The sequence below is a fragment of the Macrobrachium rosenbergii genome, chromosome 25 (genome assembly GCF_040412425.1).
Source record: "Macrobrachium rosenbergii isolate ZJJX-2024 chromosome 25, ASM4041242v1, whole genome shotgun sequence".
NCBI classification, from domain to species: Eukaryota; Metazoa; Arthropoda; class Malacostraca; order Decapoda; family Palaemonidae; genus Macrobrachium; species Macrobrachium rosenbergii.
Genome location: NC_089765.1, coordinates 3,479,227 through 3,498,375, shown reverse-complemented (window position 1 = coordinate 3,498,375; position 19,149 = coordinate 3,479,227). Strand labels below are relative to the sequence as shown.

Sequence of the window (19,149 nt, the reverse complement as noted above, 5' to 3'; positions counted from 1 at the left end):
CAACTGCCTTTATTGTAACCAATAAACATATACTCTTATAGTAAGAATAATTGTATAGTCTGCATTTAGCCTGAGTACTGTTAGAAACTGTAGACTGGGAACACTGGCTAGTAAAGCCAAATACTCAATGAAGTCAGTGCTCTCTGTTGTAGTAAATACTGGTTCAGCCCAAGATTGAATATTTAAAAACTTGAGTTAATTTGTGGCTTCTGGAACCATTAAAAAAGCATTAAAGATTGAGTATGTGCATGATTTCCTATTAAGGGGTTCAATATGAATCCCCGGTAGGGGGGTGGTGCCATCAGTGCACCTCATGTGGTGCACTGTATGCATTAATTAAGAGTCTTTGCAGCGTCCTTCGACTACAACTTCTCGTTTCTTTTACTGTATCTCCGTTCATAGTCTTTTACTGTCATCTGACTTTCCACCCTCAAAAAATTTTCTAATGCAACTGCAAGGTTTCCTCCTGTTCACATGCTGCAGTGGGCTTCTTGCTGTCAGTTCCCCCTTTCAGGGCTGAATGACCTCATAGGTTCTTAAACATGAATCAGCGACTTACTGTCAACTTCATACTTACCCAGGTCTGGCAGCGTTGGAGAAATGGGTCGCCCCTATCCTGAAGTCTTGTGATGACCATTTGGCAAGTGTCCTCTTTCATCAGTCACTGTCAGGCTTGATGCTGAAGGAGAAGAGAAACTATTTCGGTATGTTTTACCAAGTGATTTATTAGCGAGTGAATTTTTATCATCTTCATATAATATTGTGTGTTTTCCCTTTACAGTATTGAGTCAGATATCAAGTGAGTTCCTTTGTCATAATTCCATTGTAGTTCAGGTGTTCATCTATGCCCTTTCTCCTCGACCTCTAGGCCCTGTCACTAATCTTTGTCCCAAAGTTGCTTTGTTCCATGTCATGTGTCCAGCCATCTTGATCTCTGAGCCCTAGTGGTCTGTATTCCTATCCTACTTAACTTGTGGCAGCCCAGAACATGAGAATCAGAACTCTTGATGATTTGGACATTCATTGTAGATCTTGTATGATACTTTGAATTACAGTACTGTACCTAAAAATATTTTAAAAATTAAAGATGTTAAAATTAAGAAAAAATTGCTAACAAAACAATAGCCCAAAAAGCTAATGGAAGCATTCTAAAATTTATTGAAGCAAAGTTTGAGTATGTTTACAATTTGATTTATTCTTTGTCATTTCTGGCAGTATCTTCACCAGGAGAGGCGTCAATGTTAGCATGTCCTCGTAAGGTCAACAAGAGGAAATATTCTTGTTGATTCCAGTGTATTTTTCAACAAGCTGGGGAAGAGCCGAGGCCTCTGCGTAATCCCAACTTCTCAGACTCAGAGTTCACAGCCACCTTCTATATCTTACAAGCCAACTACAAGGTTCGGGTAAAGATTCTCTGTTGACTTTTTACTTACATGCAGACTACCTCAACTTGATTTATATCTAGCTAGGTGCTCTGCCATACGGTGTAAGTGGCATTGGATATAAGTAGGAGAGTTTCATACAGTAAAATACAGTTATCAGCTTGTATGTTTGATTTGTCTTTTATAGTTAGTTGTTTGATATTCCTTTTGTAACAAAACATGTTTATATTTTTATCTTCAAGTTAAATTTTTTATATTTTTTACTTCATTTTTTAGAATTGACACACTTGTCTTGAGTTTATGGTGAGCGGTTGCCCTTTGTAAAAAAAATTGTGTGGTACTTGAGGTTTTGAAAATGTAGAGTTAGAAGCATCATTCCTGATTGTATAAGAAAAGTGAAAGAAATTATGTTAATTATGTATTTGGTGGCTGTCTAAGGGATCTCAGAACAACATAAGGATATATCCCTGTGGTAGCTGGCATGCTTATTAGCCAGACTTTATTGTAAAGTTTATTGATGATGGATGGAACCAGGTAAAGTTAAGAAAGTTAGACAGCTAAGTGAGAAGGGACTAGAAGGGAGGGATGACAAGCACAAGGCTGAAAGCAGTGCAACTGAGGCCAAAGGAAAGCTGCAGAAAACCTTTGGTACTATGTACAGTGTGCTGTAAAAGAACACTATAAACAATAAACATATACAGGGTATCAGTCTTAAGTTGCTGAAGGAATAACCTGCAAAAGTAAGTTTTGTTATAATTAAGTTGTGTTAGGCAACAAAGGATATTAGTAACAGCTGAAGAAGTCTACAGTTTACTTTTGAAGCAACTTCTACTTCTAAGGTACCTCACTTTCATCTTATAAGATGTGCTGTGGATTTTCTGGGTTTTTTTATGTGTCTTATATGCCAGTAAATATAGTAATTGCAGAATGCTACCTTTGGTTAATGATGAAATTTGTTCGTTATAGGAAAAGGAAACTGAAAAAAAAAATTAGTTTAATCATGCAAGTATGAATGCGCAATATTACAAAGTTTTCAGAGCTGCGCTTTCTATTGAATTGACATTAAAAAGGGCCTCTTTTCTTCAGACTAACTGTTCACTGCTTATTTCAGGCTGTTGCTATTGTAGCACTAGGTAAAATGTGCTTGCAGCATGAGGAACAAGCGAAGCGTATCATTCCTGCTCTTGGGAAAATGCTTGATACGAAGATCTGCCCAGCACTGAGGATCAACATCGTGTTTACACTCTCGGATATGTGCGTGAGGTGAGTTTGTGCTGGCCTTTGTGACAGGGATGTAAATCAGAGAAAGAAGATGAAAGATGTTTGAAAACCTCCATAAGGACAGGGGTGCATGCTTTATTGGATTGGTTAACTATTAATGTAGTTATGATGCTTATATTTGAATTGTAAAAGTAATAAGTGAAAAGTGAAGTAAAATATTAATTAAATAATGTAAGATTGTAAAGTGGATAATGAAAGACATAGGAGAACAAAATTAGAGAACAAAAAATTGTGTTAACTGGTTCCATAACAAACATGAGCATCCAGGAACCATGGCCTGGTAATGGCTGCCGTGGCCTATTTTAAGCTTATTGTCACTATCCATACCTTCACTGCAGATTATCTTCATACAATCAGGGAGAAAAAGTGATGAATCCAAAAACCAGCAAATGTAATATAGTGTATTGGTTAAATTATTTTTGTTCTGACACAATTTACAAACTGTCGGTCCTTTACATTAGGAATTACCTTCAGTGAAGCTGGAAACGGGAATTAAATACTGTCTGGGAGGCAGGAGTCCTGCCTGCCTGGATGTAAATATTGCAATTTGCTTTCGACCGTCATTGGGGGTAGACGTGTTTCTTCGCTCTCTGCCCTGACTTGCCGTTGAGCTGGCTTTCCCCTGTGGGATGTTTTTCTTGTTGCTTTGTACTTTTATGATGAAAGCCCTTGATAAACCCATTAAGTCAACTTCCACAGCATGTGTGTCCTGGGTGGGCAGTAAGTGTAATAGCTTCGCTCTGTATTGACATGGACCTAGAATACCTTGCTCTTCTTGCAGGGGCGAGAGTGTGTTCCGCATTACTTCACCTTGTTCTGAGGCTGTTCCTGGTCTGCAGAGTAATGGGTGAAGTTTGAGGGGAGGAGACAGCATCAAAGGAAGCCTGCCATTGTGTCATCCAAGGGTTACATGCCCCCGATGGCTCCCTCGGTGGCTGACCCTTTGGGATCGTTTCTCCCTCCTGGCAAGCTTCCCCTTCTTGCTGCCTCTCCTTTGGGTGAGGACTCCCCTTTGTCTTCTTCACTTGCTTTGCCGGGTGTTGAAAGCCTTGGGGGAGTGGACAATCAGGACATCCTCTCAGGGGCCTCACCTCGCTTTGGGGGGGGAAACTTTTTCCCCGGAGTGAGTGGTCTCTCCCATTATTGACCCGGCTTTGTCGTCAGGTATGGCGGTAGAGACTTCTCTTTGGAGATCAGGCTCCAGACCTTGCTTCTACCTGGCTCCACCTGGGTCTCCCTGGAGTCCTGTCTCACCTGTCTGGGCGGTCAGTGGTGACCCATGCTGTGGCTACAGCTACTACGTGTACCATCACCATGAATGCCTTTGCCAAGATGCCGGTGACTGTCGCCTCTCACCTGGGTACCCAGGTAACAACCCGTGTCTGCTCCCACCATGGTGTTCTGCTGCCTCCTGGCTTCCTGGCCCCATTATCCCAGCCAGGTCCCTCCAGTGTGGTGAATTCAACCGTGCCCTATCTCATGGTTCCTGCTGTTGCCAACTTCCGCTCGTTCCCCACTCCGGTCCTGGCTCATGGCCCGGCCTGGCTCCTGTACCTGCCCTGCATGAGTCGGCTGCTCATGTCGTGACTCCTGGCCTCCCTGGCTCCTGTGTTGCACTGACTCCCCTGGTTGCCTCTGGCTCTCTTGTTGACGTCTATGCTGCCCAGGTTGCTCCTGCTACCCTGGCCCTCCTGGCTGCTCCTGATTCTTCTGCTGCTCCCACCTGGATGGGGGACCTGACCACCATCCTTAAGAAGATGACAAAGAAGAAGTCGAAGAAGAGGTCTCTTAAGGTGTCATCGTTTTCATCTTCATCGCTGTCGTCTGCTAACTCTTCCCCTTCTTCCAAGGCTCGTCAGTCAAAGAAGAAAAAGGTTGTTCCCCCCCCCCCAGAAATCCTACCCTGTGACTTCTAAGGGACTGCCTTCCTCCACAGGGGAGGTAGTGGGATCTCTCGTCGGCTCTTCCCGGCCTTCGGGCCAGGGAACCGAATCGTTGACCCCCGGGGTCTGTCGTTTCGGGAGCCGAGGACGTGTAGACCTGGGTTTGCACACCCTTTGCAGTGCCTAAGAAGCCCGCTTCTAAGGCTGGCACTGTGTCGGATGCTCGTTCGTGAGCTGTGCCGAGCACCTGGGTCTCTAAGGAGACTCGGGCACCCGGACCAGTACCGGAGAGACCTCTCTCTGTACTGATTCGGGCACAGGATGAGAGAGCGAGCCCGGACATGCAGATGTCTTGGCTCTTCCTGCTAGCACTTCTTCGAATGCCAAGCAAGGTTCCCAGGTAGGTGCTTCGGCCTCTCAAGTCTGAACACCTGGCGAGACAGAGAAGAGGTTCCCTTCTCAGTCTTCTCGCGAGGTCCCGACCTCGAGGAAGACTGGGGCCCGTCAAGAGGACAGCGCAAGTTCTTGCCAGCCAGCTGCACGTTCAATTCTGCCCAGTCCCTGGTCACGTTTGCATGGCCAGCCTGGCTCAGCTCACGTGAACCACTCTGCTCCCCTTGGGACAACACTTCGCTTAGGCAAAAGCATTCTCCTGGACCTGAGATGCTGTCATCACTGCGGGTTGGTGACTTCTCTTGGCCCGCTGCTCCTGCTGGTTCCGCCAGCAAGACTGGTGGGGGTGCCCAATCCTCCTCGCCTGTCCCCTCAACCTCCTGGGCTTCCCCTAGGAGAGTGCGAGTCAGACAGGAGGAACTCTGGTGAGTTGTCTCCCTGTAGTTCGACAACAAAGGCTTACACTCCTGGTTTGGTCCTCGGATCAACCAGATCATACATCCGCGTAGTGCAAGAAGGATCCCAGGGATCTGCCGAGGTTCTCCCTCCTGCCGGGAGAGTAAATCAGGAGGACCGAGCCTTGGAAGCTTCCCCAGGACATGGACACCTCCAAGATACAGAGGACTTTTGCAGAGGTCATTGCGCTGATTCGTCAGCACAACGACCTCGGGGGAGGGGCCGCAGTCTCATCTGTAGATGGTTCTTCATACCTTGAATCTTTTGGGGTATGAAGAAGAGACTAAGGTTTGGTGGGGCTGCCATGGTCCACACTTGCCGAGGGTTTTTGATCCCGGTGAATGGTCTTGTCCTGGGCAAGACAATTCCAGCTTCATGCGAACACTCCAGACAAGTCTCTTCCCCTCCTCTGCCTCGACAGAAGCAATTCTACACGCCCTTGGAAGGTGCATTGCTGTCTAAGTAGGTTGACCCTGGAAGCCACCGCCATGGCAGCTCCCAGGCAGCCTCTTGGTTGGATCTGTGGTCGTCCACAGTATCCAAAGTGGCTGCCTCCTCGGGCGCGATTGTACCCGGGGAGGCTCCATTTTTAGAACTGTGCCATTTCCTACCTTGCTTGCCCACCAGACGGCAAACCTGCCAGGCCAGTCTGGGTTCTCAAGCGAAGAGACGCTGTTCTTTCTCACTTCGCTATGTCTGTGGGACCCAAGTCGGCAATAACCCTATGGAATGGACCGTTGCTGGGTTCTGCCTCTCTTCCCTAGGGAGTTGGTAGATGCTGCGGTGGACAAATATCCGACTGATGACAGACCATCTTATCCTGAGCAGTGACTAAGACCTCTGGGTGCTCGTTACTGCAGCCTGATGCTGGCCAGACTAGCACTCCCTCGACCCTAAGTCCCAGACTTCGAAGGGATCCCGCGGTAATACCCATCCTTCTTCTTCTTCAGGAAAGGGTGGGCAGTCACGCCCCTTTCAGCTTGCTTTCTAGTCTGGTAAAGGGGGCAAGGGGAAGAAGAAGGGGAAATGCTGGGGTTGGCATTCCCCTCCAGCTGTTTGCCAAGGGCGGCGAGTGCCTGTCAAGCCATTGGGCAACATGGCAGCGATACGGAACCGAGACCTGGGTAGTGGATGCCCTTCGGGAGGGATATCTACTCCCCTTTGGGTCTCGGCCACCCCTCACCGTCACTCTGGTCTGTCTCTGTACCTACGTTCCTGGATCTTTGAAGGAAATCTCACTGATGCAAGAAGTGCAAGCCTTGCTGAGCAAGGGTGCTGTAGAAGTTGTGTCGGATCGGTCCCCAGGCTTTTACAGCTGATCTTTCTCGTAGAGAAAGCCTCGGGGGGTTGGAGACTGGCCATAAACCTCTCTCCCCTGAACCGTTTAATTCGCCAGACTCGGTTCACAATGGAGACGGCGCATTTCGTGCTTGCCTCATCAAGGAGAACACTTCATGCTTACGGTGGACTGGAAGGGTGCATATTTTTAAATACCCTTTCATCCATCCTCTTGCAAGTACCTTTGCTTTATCTTCGGGGAGACAGTCTTCCAATTCAGGACACTCTGTTTTGGGCTCTCGACCGCTCCCTGGTGTCAGCTTGGGCCCATTCACACAGGATACGCCTGATGAGGTATCTCGACGACTGGCTAGTCCTGGCGAGCTCCTGCTCACAGTTGCTACAGGACAGGGATCGGCTCCTCAAGTTTAGCCGTGATCTTGGGATCATAGTAAATCTTGAGAAGTTGGATCTCTGATACATACGGTAACAGCAGAAGTCTTCCCCTTGGACTCTCGTATCAGGAGGTTCAGGAAGCGGCACCAGCTGTTTGTCTCAACAGGAACAACCAGCTCGGCAGTGGCAAGTCATCATCAGTCACTTGTTGTCATTGGAGAAGCTGGTCCCTCATGGATGTCTTCACCTTCGGTCTCTGCAGTGGAGACTGAAGGAGTTCTGGTCCCAGTCCCGAGACCCCCAGTCCTTTCCCATCCCTCTTTCCAAGGAGGTGAGAGAGGACCTAGACTGGTGGATGGATGAGAGGAACCTCTTAATAGGAGTATGCCTACATACTCCCCCTCCGGACATGCTGCTGTTCTCAGACACATCGACCGAGGGATGGGCTGCACACCTGGATGAGTTGCTGACTTCGGGGGTGTGGCACCAAGACAACAAGCACCTTCACATCAACATCCTGGAGCTCAACGCAGCCTTCCTGGGTTTCCAAGAGTTCCAGGATTGAGTGATGGGACACCCCATGGTGTTGATGAGTGACAACACCACAGTAGTGGCATATGTCAACAAGCAGGGGGGCCTAGTGTCTCTCCCGCTTCACCAGTTGACAATGAAGGTGCACGAGTGAGTGCTGGCTCACTCAGTAGAGCTGTCATCCAGGTACATTCCAGGCAAGAGGAATGTAGTGGCAGACAAGCTCAGCTGCCAGAATCAGGTGATTGGGACAGAGTGGTCCCTTCATCCAGACATCGCGGAAAGGTTGTTCGGCCTGTGGGGGCATCCAGTCATCGATCTGTTTGCCATCTGGCTGTGGAGGACGCGTTCCAACCTTGACATCTACGCCTTTCCTCCATTCTGTCTGATTCGCAGGGTGATCAGCCAAGTGATGATTGCCCCGAATCTAAGGATGATTCTGGTGGCTCCCAAATGGCTTCAGGTTGTTTGGTATCCCGACTGCTGGCTCCTCTTTCTGAGGCTGAGAGAGAGAGAGAGAGAGAGAGAGAGAGAGAGGGCACCCCCGCCGCGCCGCGCCACCTCCACCGCCCAACCTGCAGTGTCAACCCCATGTCGAGCAGTGTCACCTGGCAGTGCAGTCCCTGTGTCTTCATGAGTGGGTTATCCACACCCACTCCCTGCGAGCAGAGGCTTTTTGTGTCCTGCAGCAATGGAGATGGCTGGATACCTCAGACAGTCCTCTGCAGCAGTATACCAGGGAAAGTGGTCCATCTTCTGTGGGTGGTGTCGTGGACGGGGTATCTCTCCAGTCGGAGCTACTGTTCAGCAGGTCGCGGACTTACTCATCTTTCTTCGCCGAGAGAAACTTCTCTCACGTTTCAGCTGTAAATGCTATTGGTGCTGGCCTAGTCTTGCGGCTGAAAGGGTGAGATATCTCCTCATCCTTGGCGAGATGAGAAGTTTCAAGAGATCTTGCCCACTGGGACCTCAGGCCTCCTGCGTGGGACGTGACTTTCTTTCTAAGGAGCCTGACTCGTGCACCGTATGAGCTTTTATGAGAGTCGTCAGATAGGGACCTGACCCCCAAGACTGTTTTCCTGCTTGCCCTGGCATTGGCAAAGAGAGTTGGTGAACTTCACAGACTTTCCTTTGATGTTAAACACTCAAGGGGATGGGGATCAGTTATGCTCAACTTCGTCCCGGACTTCGTAGTGAAGACTCAGAACCCATCAGTCCCTGACACTCGGTTTGAGTCCTTCACAATCCCCTCCCTAGAGAACTTCGTAGGTAATGACCCAGGTGAGATGCTACTGAGTCCTGTTAGACTGCTGCGGTAGCTACCTGAAGAGAACTCGCCATCTCCGGCCCGAGTGTTGACGACTCTTCATTAGTGCCAGCTCGACCAAGAATGAGATGTCCAAGAACACAATTTCTTTCTGGCTTCGTGAGACGATTAGGAGAGCGTACAGTGCTGCTGGAGAAGACGACACCGGTACGCTCCTCCCAAGAGCTCATGAAGTCCGCAGCATTGGTCCATCCTTCACATCCCGAAAGAACCTGTTGGTTCCATAGGTATTGAGCTCTGGGGTGTGGTCCAAATAAACCACCTTCACTTCCTTTTATCTTTGGGATATTGCCCACAAGTCCTTGGACACTTTCCTTGGGTCCTGTGGTGGCTACTCAACAAGTTGTGTAGCTTACCCGGCTCCTCTAACAGGACAGGTTGCATCTCGCCTAAGATGTACAGTTGTGGATGGGAGAAAGATTGTGGAGTGACTGGCCTCTCTTCCTTCTCTTCATCTTGGCTCTCTTCCTGCAAGCGGGGAGCGGACGTGCCGTTACATGCTGGATCTGGCGGTCGATGCAGGTAAGCATACAACTCGAGTTTCCGTTCTGTTTCCTTTTAGGATCATAGAGGCAATCCCTCTCCTTCCTCTAGCAAGGGAAGGAAGGAGACCATGACAATAAGACAAACCCAATGCTTGTATTTGCCTTACTGTCACCGACTTTCAAGGTTCTTCCTAGCCTGCTTTGCTTGAACTACAATTTTCCTCACTCATGCAAAGGGACCCAGAAGTCTGATAATTGATCTCGCATTTCTTACAACCTGATCATTTTCTCAGAGGCAGTTTTCCCTTCCTCGCTCTGTCGACCAGGAAGGGAACACAAGGTGTGGCGAACTCCAGTCAGTTCATAGAGACTCGCTCAGATTCCTCCCTCCAACCAGTGAGTCTTCCTAATATAAAGGACCGACGGTTTGTACAGTATATCGTGTTGGAACAAATCAATTTTTAAAGTAAATTGTATTTTTCTTAACTGTACAAACCTGAGGTCCTTTACATTATATTTTCATGCCCACCTCAAGTCACTTCTCAATCTGACACCTGGGCCAAAAGGCTAATTGGAATGTTTACATCTGGGCAGGTGGGACTTCTGCCTCCTGGACGGTAGTTAACTGTCTAACGGTCTAACCACCTTGTTCAAAAGTTCAACGGCCGTTTCCAGCTTCACTGAAAGTCATTTTTAATGTAAAGGACCTCGGGTTTGTATAGTTAGGGAAAACACACAATTTACTTTAAAAAGCGGTGATTTCTTTTCCAGGTATGCACTCTTGTAGATCCTCTGATGCCACAAGTGACTGCTTGTTCACGTGACCCTGATCTAGAGGTCAGAAGGACTACTCTCACACTACTCATCAACTTGTTGCAAGAGGATTATCTCAAGCTCAAGGGGGTCCTTCTTTTGCTCGCATCTTGCAGGTGATATTTTCAAATATTTCCTTTCAGTTATTAAAGGGATAGGCAATGCACATATTTCTGATGCAAGGCCAGGTCTGAAGGCAACAAGAATGTAGCGTACAGTAAAAAAAGAGTGGCATATTACCCTGAAGGTTATGATAGTCCTACCTCTTAACTCTCTAACGCCGAGCCTCTATTTACAAAAACGTCTCCTGTATGCCGGCGGCATTCGGGAGTTAGCGCCGAAGCGGAAAAAAAATTTTTTTCAAAAAATCACAGCACGCTTAGTTTTTAAGATTAAGAGTTCATTTTTGGCTCCTTTTTTTGTCATTGCCTGAAGTTTAGTATGCAACCATCAGAAATGAAAAAAAATATATCATTATCATATATAAATATTGAAATATATGACAGCGCAAAATCTTTCATATATAATTTTATACAAATCGCTGTGAGCAAAGCGGTTAAAGCTAACGGGTTTTTCTTTGTATTGTACACTAAATTGCGATGATTTTGGTATATAACAAATTGTAAAATGATCAAAACAGCATGAAAATATTATCACCTAAAATGATGCATGAATTAAATGTCTTGTGGACGTAAAAAAATGTTTTTTAAATTCATCATAAATCTAAATATTGTGCTAGAGACTTCCCGTTTGTTGAAAAATGAAGCTAATTGATTGAATATTACTAGACTGTAAGTGTTTTAGCTTACAATTGCAGTTTTCGACCATTTCGGTCGAGTTAAAGTTGACCGAAAGTCGAATTTTTCTATTTATCGTGATTTATATGAAAATATTTCAAAACTGATAAAAGCTACAACCATGAGTTATTTTCTGTTGTATTCTACATGAAATTGCGCATTTTCATATATAAGTTTGCGTAATGACTAATATAAAACGGTGCAAACATTACGACAACGTGACGAAAGAATTTCTGAGATGTTCGGCCGAGTTACCGCGCGGACGTAAGGAGAAAATGTTTTCAAAAATTCACCATAAATCGAAATATTGTGCTAGAGACTTCCAATTTATTGCAAAATTAAGGTAAATGATTGAATATTACTAGAATGTAAGAGTTTTAGCTTACAATTGAGTTTTTCGACCATTTCGGTCGAGTTAAAGTTGACCGAAGGTTGAAATTTTGGCAGTTATCGTGATTTATGTGAAAATATTTCAAAACTGATAAAAGCTATAACCATGAGTTATTTTCTGTTGTATTCTACATGAAATTGCACACATTTTCATATATAAAAGTTTATATAATGACTAATGTAAAACGATGCAAACATTACGACAACTTGACGAAAGAATTTCTGAGATGTTCGGCCAAGTTACCGCGCGCAGACGTAAGGAAAAAGTTTTTTTTTTTTTCAGAAATTCACCATAAATCGAAATATTGCGCTAGAGACTTCCAGTTTGTTGCAAAATGAAGGTACATGATTGAATATTACTAGAATGTAAGAGTTTTAGCTTACAATTGCGTTTTTCGACCATTTCGGTCGAGTTAAAGTTGACCAGTTTGAAACTGGCAGTTATCGTGATTTATATGAAAATATTTCAAAACTGATAAAAGCTACAACCATGAGTTATTTTGTGTTGTATTCTACATGAAATTGCACACATTTCCAGATATAAAACCTTATGTAACGACTAATATAAAATGGTGCAAAGATTACGACAACGTGACGAAAGAATTTCTGGCGCGGACGTAAGGAAAAAGTTTTTTTTTTAAATTCACCATAAATCGAAATATTGTGCTAGAGACTTTAATTTGTTGGAAAATTAAAGGTAAATGATTGAATATTACTAGAATGTAGAGTTTTAGCTTACAATTGCGTTTTGACCATTTTAGGTCGACTCAAGGATTGACGAAGGTTGAAATTTTGGCAGTTATCATGATTTATATGAAAATATTTCCAAACTAATAAAAGCTACAACCATGGGTTGTATTTTGCTGTATTTTACATGAAATTGCGCACATTTTCGTATATAAAACTTTATGTAACGGCTAATATAAAACAGTGCAAAAATTATGACAAAATGACGAAAGAATTTCTGAAATTTTCGGCCGAGTTACCGCGCAGGACGTAAGGAAAAAGTTTTTAAAATTCACCATAAATCGAAATATTGTGCTAGAGACTTCCAATTTGTTGCAAAATGAAGGTAAATGATTGAATATTACTAGAATGTAGGTTTAGCTTACAATTGCGTTTCGACCATTTGGTCAGTCAAAGTTGACTTGAAGGTTGAAATTTTTTGTTGTCGACATACAGTATGTCCACTCGGCACCCAACAGACAATTTTAGTCGATGTATGATACGTCCAGTCGGCGTTTAAGGGTTATTGGGAAGATTTTTCATTGCTTGAACTTTACAAATTTGCACGAGGAAGGTATTTCAATTTTTGCTTGACTATTTTTGAAAACGTGAAAAATGATGTGTCAAATGTTGCGAGAGAATGAGATTAGTTAACTATAATGGCATAGCTGTCTTGCAGATTTAAAATCATCATCAAACCGATTTACAACTATGTAAGAGAGCATGTGGTCTTTTCTCTGATGTGTGTTTCAGTTTGGTCAGTTTTTCATATGAATTATTGTACAGAGAAATGGAACATCATCTTTACTGATAACCATTTATTTTTCTTTTAATACAGAGGCAGTATGTCAGGCTATCCATGCCTGAAGAAAACAAGAAAAGGGTAGAGTTGGGATTAATATTTAGAGAATTGATTGATCTGAAACTCTTGGGATTTGTTCTTAACTGAGGGACAAAATTTAAGAGCAGGAAACCTATATATATAGCCCACATTTCATTTGGTGTTGATTGTTTTATTGAACCCTAGTTCATGTCTTAATGTTTGGTTTCAGTGTCTGACTGATGATCACGAAGAAATGCGGAGCACCGTTCTGTTCTACATCACTGAGAGGTTGCTGAAACGCTTCCCAAAGATTCTCTGCCAGCACTTTATTGAATGTATCTTCCATTATAACTGCTATGAGGTGAGTGTTCATTTCGGCAGACCCTTCTTTTGATTAGGTTTTGTGTAGTTGACTGGGATATCTGTGATGCTATTTGTGGCTGCTGAGCAATCTGTGGTGTTGCTTTAAGTTGCTTTATGCAGATGTTCTCAAGCCTCAGTACATTGAGTTCCCATGTTTGGGAATGCAATCATGAAGTCTCCTGTTTGATTTTGCAGGAACACGAGAGTTATAACAGATTCACCCAGAGCTCCAAAGAAAAGGAGTTGTTCTCTCTTGCTGGCAAAGAACATATGGAAGACAGGATGATGATCTATAAGTTCATGCTGGATCACATGCAGGATGAGCAGAGATTTACAACAACCCACCGACTTATTCAGGATGTTTTAGGTTAATATTCATTGTTTTGTCAATGAAGAACAGAAACTTGATATGAGAGATGAAACGATGGGCACATATTTATACTGTCAAGTCAAAATAATTGAAGTCTGACCATCTTAAAGAGTCTGAGAAACTGAAAACCCCATAGTTTTGTAGAAGCAGAATGACACTACTCAAAAATGGTTGAGTTACATTTTAAATTCCAGGTGGATTGGTTGATGGTCGCATAAAGCTCTCTCCTGGAAGCTTGCCCATGCTGGAGGACACACTGAATGTCTTGAGAAGCGACGAGATCAAGCTTGCGTCCCTGAAATCACGACCCGAGGACACAGATCAACCTGCAGATCAAGCAGAAGAAGCTGCCATGGCTGGTATGGTGATCAAAGTCTGCTTATCTCCTGGGTAAGTGTGATAGTGAGCTAAATTTGAATCTTATAATTAAGCTATTTATTAAAGTCTGTGGCAGTGTCATGCAGTAATGCCTCAGCATATTCATGAAAGAGGCCCTAGTACATTACTTTATAATGTAACTTTTCGTCTGGTCACTTTGGTATATACCAATTTTGCTGTCCAACTATCTTTTCTTAGTCTCATTTCCACCTTTTCAAAATTAAAATTCCTTTGGACTAGCCTTATCACTATAGAAATAGAGTTCAGTGGTCTGGTTTAATTGCCTTATAATAATTATGGCAGACATTAGTCAGGTGTCTAGTGTTCTAGTTGGTTACTATGTTGTCAGTTGGTTTCATTGAGCAGTGCATGAGCTAATACATTATTGCAATGACTTTAGTTTACTTTGATCAATGAGTATAGCTAATTTAATTTTGCAGAACTATTTGAAAAACTCAAGTAATTTTCCCTTGTTCTTCCTGCATGTAAGTGTTCTTTTATAAATATGATCAAGTATACATTAAGATAGGTAGTAGGTAGTAGGTTGGCCAAGGCAAAAATTCATCAAGAAGCATTGAATATATCTACTAATTATATAAAGTCTTTAGAGTTATTAAGTGTAATGAAGATTACAGTGCACAGTAAAAGGTATAGATTGACTTGAATATCATTTAGTAAGAAAAGGGGTCTTCGCAGCTTCCCTTTGGTCCCCAACTGCATTATTTTCTACCTTTGACACTACTTCATCCCTCAGGACCTAGGGTCCAACCTCTTCAACTTTTCCTATGTCATATTTCTTTTAAAAATTAACAAAAAAAATCTTTTTAGCTACCCTTTTGAAAGTTTAGAAATGTCTTGGTTGTCTAGTTAAACAGTACTTTAAAATGAGTATGATAGTGTTGGAGATGTAGTCCTTTTAAAATTGAAGTTGAATCTTGATCATGTCATTGTACCTATGTCAAAGTTAAGTACTGTATGTATATTATTTTCTCAGGACCCTTCTAGGATGAAGGTAAAGTTATCTCTTATCCTTTATATCCATGTTGTCTTTCATTTAAGTATTAGGTTTGTTATTTGTATCCAGTGGACATTTATTATTTTGCTGATGCATTATTGCTTGTAATGGGGATGGTTAGCCTAAAGATAAAATAATTCCTGAGAAAAGAAGAGAGATCATTTTCCTAGGTGAGTATCCCTGCTGCTAGCATAACCCCTTTCTCATACATCATTCATCATTCTTCATTGAGCTAAGGTGTGTGATGCAATGCTTCTTTTTCTTTCGTCATTTGCCCGAGAGATATGCCTTCCTGCCATTTTCCAGATGTTTTCAAAAGCAGCCTGAGTGTTGCAGTGTTTTAATCATTGACATTATCTTAGCATATGTAAAGTACATTAAGGGGGGCGTTTGAAAAAATTGTTTTTTTATTAATAACTCTGGTTTTTTTTTTTTTTTTTTGCATGAATCAGTTTGAAATTTTGGCCATTGGTTAGTTTATGTATAGCGAAAGGTCAGTACAGTACTGTATTCATATTTTCCTTCTCACCCCCAAAAAAATTCTTTAAAAATTCATGTAACTACTGCAACCTAAGAGCTGAAATTTACGTGGTAGACAAGTATTATAGATTAGAATAAAGTAATAGAGCGTTTTTTTTTTTCACATTTTTTTTTTACAAATAATTTTTGATTTTTGAAAAATCTTCGATCGATTTCGTGGAAAAATAAATCCGAAAAATATTTTTGGGACAAAATAAAAAAAACTACCTTTAGTTTTGTAGACAATTTATGTAGCTTTCATTTGTATTTTGTTTCATTGAGATAGGTGAATTCGTTACGTCTGAGTCTCCATTTGAAGGTCGATAACTTTAGTTTTGAGATACCTGCCTCCAAAGTTTTATGATGACATTTTTTGCTTGTCTGTCCATTTATTTGCTTGTTGTCTCACACTCTGAGGTTTTTATGACAAATTTTGTATGTTATATCATATTGGTGTTATCTGTGATTATTATTTTCCTCTCTCTTGGAAAGAGTATTATCCCACATTGTGGGGGGGGGTGTCAGAGTTGCCCACACTCCTCTCTGTGGCCAGGTTAAATTTTCTTGGTCTCAGCATGGTTTCTTCTGAACAAAGAAGTATTACAAAGCCAAGAGAAATACAAAAAATTGACTTGCAAAGTAATATAAGTGCGCTGAATGAAAAGTGTGTCAAAACACGGACGAGGTTGGGCAGCGTGACGTCTTGCTTTGTCGAGAGCTGAGCTGCCACTAATCACCCAAGTGGGTACACTCCTTCGCCCAACAGGGCCTCTACGCACTTGCGTAGGATATAGTTGCCATATACCGCATTTAGATATTCTTCTTTGATAGCTAAATTGAAAATACTACTGATATACTGAAGTTATCATTACATTACTGTATACAAAAAATGTAATTTTCTCAGTGATAGTAGGGTTATGGTTTTGGCTTATAACTCAAAAACTATTGCGAATTTTTTAATAAAATTTGCTGAATATAGTCCGAGGTGTAAGAGTCTGTATATGAAATATCAGGAAAAATTTGGATTCTTGATTTTTTTCATCAAAAGCGCTCCCCCTTAAGAAGTTTGTCCTATCAGTACAATTTTGACAAATTTTTGCTCAAATACAGCCTTTGTTTTATTGAAAAACTGAATGACAGTCTTAGTAGGACTGCCTGTAGTGGCTGGACACTGATAGTGAATAATGATGTAACCAGTTATGTTACAAGTAATAATGCAGAAAATGGATGCTCATGTGTAGAAAATGTTTAATTTTCTTTTTGTTTTTCCTGATTTATGTAGCCTTCAACTGATGACCTTAGTAAACATTCATAGTTCTATCATTACTAATGGTGGTTGACCATCTTCTGTGTTTGCATGGTGCATTTAAAAAAATTTCAGTAGTTTTAAAGTTTGGAAGTTTCTCAGAATATCCATTAATCCTTAGTGGGCCTTGTAGTCACACTGTAGGTAACCCAAAACGGTCTTTGCTGTGTCCCTTGAATCCTTAGCTACATTGCTTTCTGCCTTTTACTTTTTATGTGGTCTTTTTGGTTTCTTCCCACCTAACTGTCTAGCTTCTCAGACTTTATTCTTGTCCAGTTTCTACCTTCCATTTAAGAGCTAACCCTTTAAAAGCCAAGAGATATGACTCAGTGGTCTGTTTAAACTATTTTTTTATAATAATCTGAATTGCCATCAGTTTTATCTTTGTGTTCCTCAAATGTTATCTGTTGAAAGCATCATAGTAATTCCAAACCTTCAGTTGGTAATGACTGTCATGTCAAGAGAATCTTGATATGATTATCTTCTGATGTTCAATAGCTTATGAGCTTTTTCATCGTTGTTTTTAGTGGTGCTTAATTTTGTCATTCTGTAGTCTTTGTTGCATGTTAATCTTAAGGTTATTAATGTCTACAACGGCTTGGCATTTGTAGCAGTCAGAAATGGTTTTGTTCTGTGAAATAGCTTTGCTATATGACTTAATGTATTTAAAGTGAATTCATTTTTTTTATTTCCTATTCTCCCTACTGTGTTGGATGGAAATGTACACCAAAACCATGGGGCTAGTAACTCATGAAATATATGAATGATATTGATGGCATTTAAGATGTTAGAAATATTACACATTCCAGAGCTAGTGCAGCAGAAAAAGCTCAAGTGAAAAATGAAATATAAGTTATCCAAAGTTTTTTCAAGTAATATCAAATTTATGCTATGTTTTCATTCCAATTGTAGTACTTCTATTTTATTTAAGATTTAAAATTTTAGGACAGTTGAATTGTTACTTGAAGACAGTATGCTTTGCAATTGACAAGCAGTGCATAGTAGATGAAATCAAAACCTCTTTAATCTAGCAGTTAAGTAATATTGTTGTTTTCATAATGCAAAGGGGATCCTCGTGTCCAGGAGGTAGAGGATTTGGAGAGTCAGGAGCTTCTTTTTTCTGATGAAGAGGTTATTGATCGCATTTGTGAGTTCAGTTATCTTTCTAAAAAGACTGTGACTCCTTCTATGATCATTCCGACAGGAATAGAAGCCTTGCTGGGACTGAAGAAGGACTCTTAGGTCATCATTTGAGTTGCCTTGTCCCAGTCACGCTGACTCAGTCCTTAATCGTGCAAATTCCTTGATTTCAGGACGAGATAACTCCTTTTGTTCTGGCAGATCATTTAAGTTCCTCCCTCCTCCTCTTCCTCGCCACAAGAAGTATTGTGCAACTCCTCTTGTGCCTCTTCTGAATAGACAGGTCAACTCTGATGTTGTCTGTGTGAAGCTGGGTTTGACTCTGGATCAGGTCAGAGCAGAAGGTTCTTCCCTTTCCGTTCAAGAAGCTGCTTCTTTGGAGTCGACTGTCTCTTCTGCCTTCCAAACTGTTTCTTTCCTGGATTTGTGGTATTCAGCTGTTGCCAAGATTTTTTCTTCCCATTCATCAAGGAGTAAAGTTAGTAGTTCAACTTACATCAGGTTATTGCAATCTGGTGCTAAGGCTATTTCCTACCTTACCCATCTGACCTAATTTGTGGGCCAATATCCCGCTGATGAGGAGAGACGCAGCCCTCTCCAAAGTGGCTTGGTCTGTCGGTGTGGATTCCTTGTTATCCTTGAGGAATGGCAATATGCTGGACTCCCAGCTGCTTTTCCCAAGGATTCAATTGGATGCAGCTGTCGACAGGTGTCGATATGATCATCTCGTCCAGCAAGCAGTGAGTAAAGCAGCAGCTTCTTCTCATCTGAATGCTCCAAGCAGAATCCACAGCCTCCTCCTAAGAAGCCTATAAGACCTCCTACAATCAAGAGTTCCCAACTTGCTTCGTCACTGAAGAAGCCTTCCCAACGTCCCTTTCAGTCTCACTCTACCAGACCAGGCAGGGGAAATAGGGGCAGAGGTGGGGGGATGCCTGGTGAGCCATTGGGCTACGTGGCAGTATTATGGAGCAGAGCTGTGGGTGGTAGATGTCCTGAATCTTGTAATCTGCCTCTGTTTAAGAGCTCGCTTGCCTTTAGTTGAGAGGAGCTCAACTCCATCTTTTCCTGTAAGGTTGAGCTCATTTAAGGCAGAA

General features: G+C 42.5%; 2 protein-coding genes across 2 annotated transcripts in view; both read left to right on the top strand.

Moving 5' to 3' along the window:
• Positions 1-19,149, top strand: part of LOC136852282 (uncharacterized) — a 416,936-nt gene that overhangs the window by 17,233 nt on the left and 380,554 nt on the right. The window lies entirely within an intron of this gene.
• The window catches only part of LOC136852107 (uncharacterized), a 28,857-nt gene that overhangs the window by 6,755 nt on the left and 2,953 nt on the right, over positions 1-19,149 (top strand). The window contains exons 2-8 of the mRNA XM_067126557.1: positions 2,453-2,645; positions 3,445-3,503; positions 3,828-4,537; positions 13,125-13,322; positions 13,520-13,691; positions 13,889-14,067; positions 16,330-16,347. Coding sequence (XP_066982658.1) covers positions 2,453-2,645; positions 3,445-3,503; positions 3,828-4,537; positions 13,125-13,322; positions 13,520-13,691; positions 13,889-14,067; positions 16,330-16,347 — 1,529 coding nt within the window. The remainder of the gene's footprint in view (positions 1-2,452; positions 2,646-3,444; positions 3,504-3,827; positions 4,538-13,124; positions 13,323-13,519; positions 13,692-13,888; positions 14,068-16,329; positions 16,348-19,149) is intronic.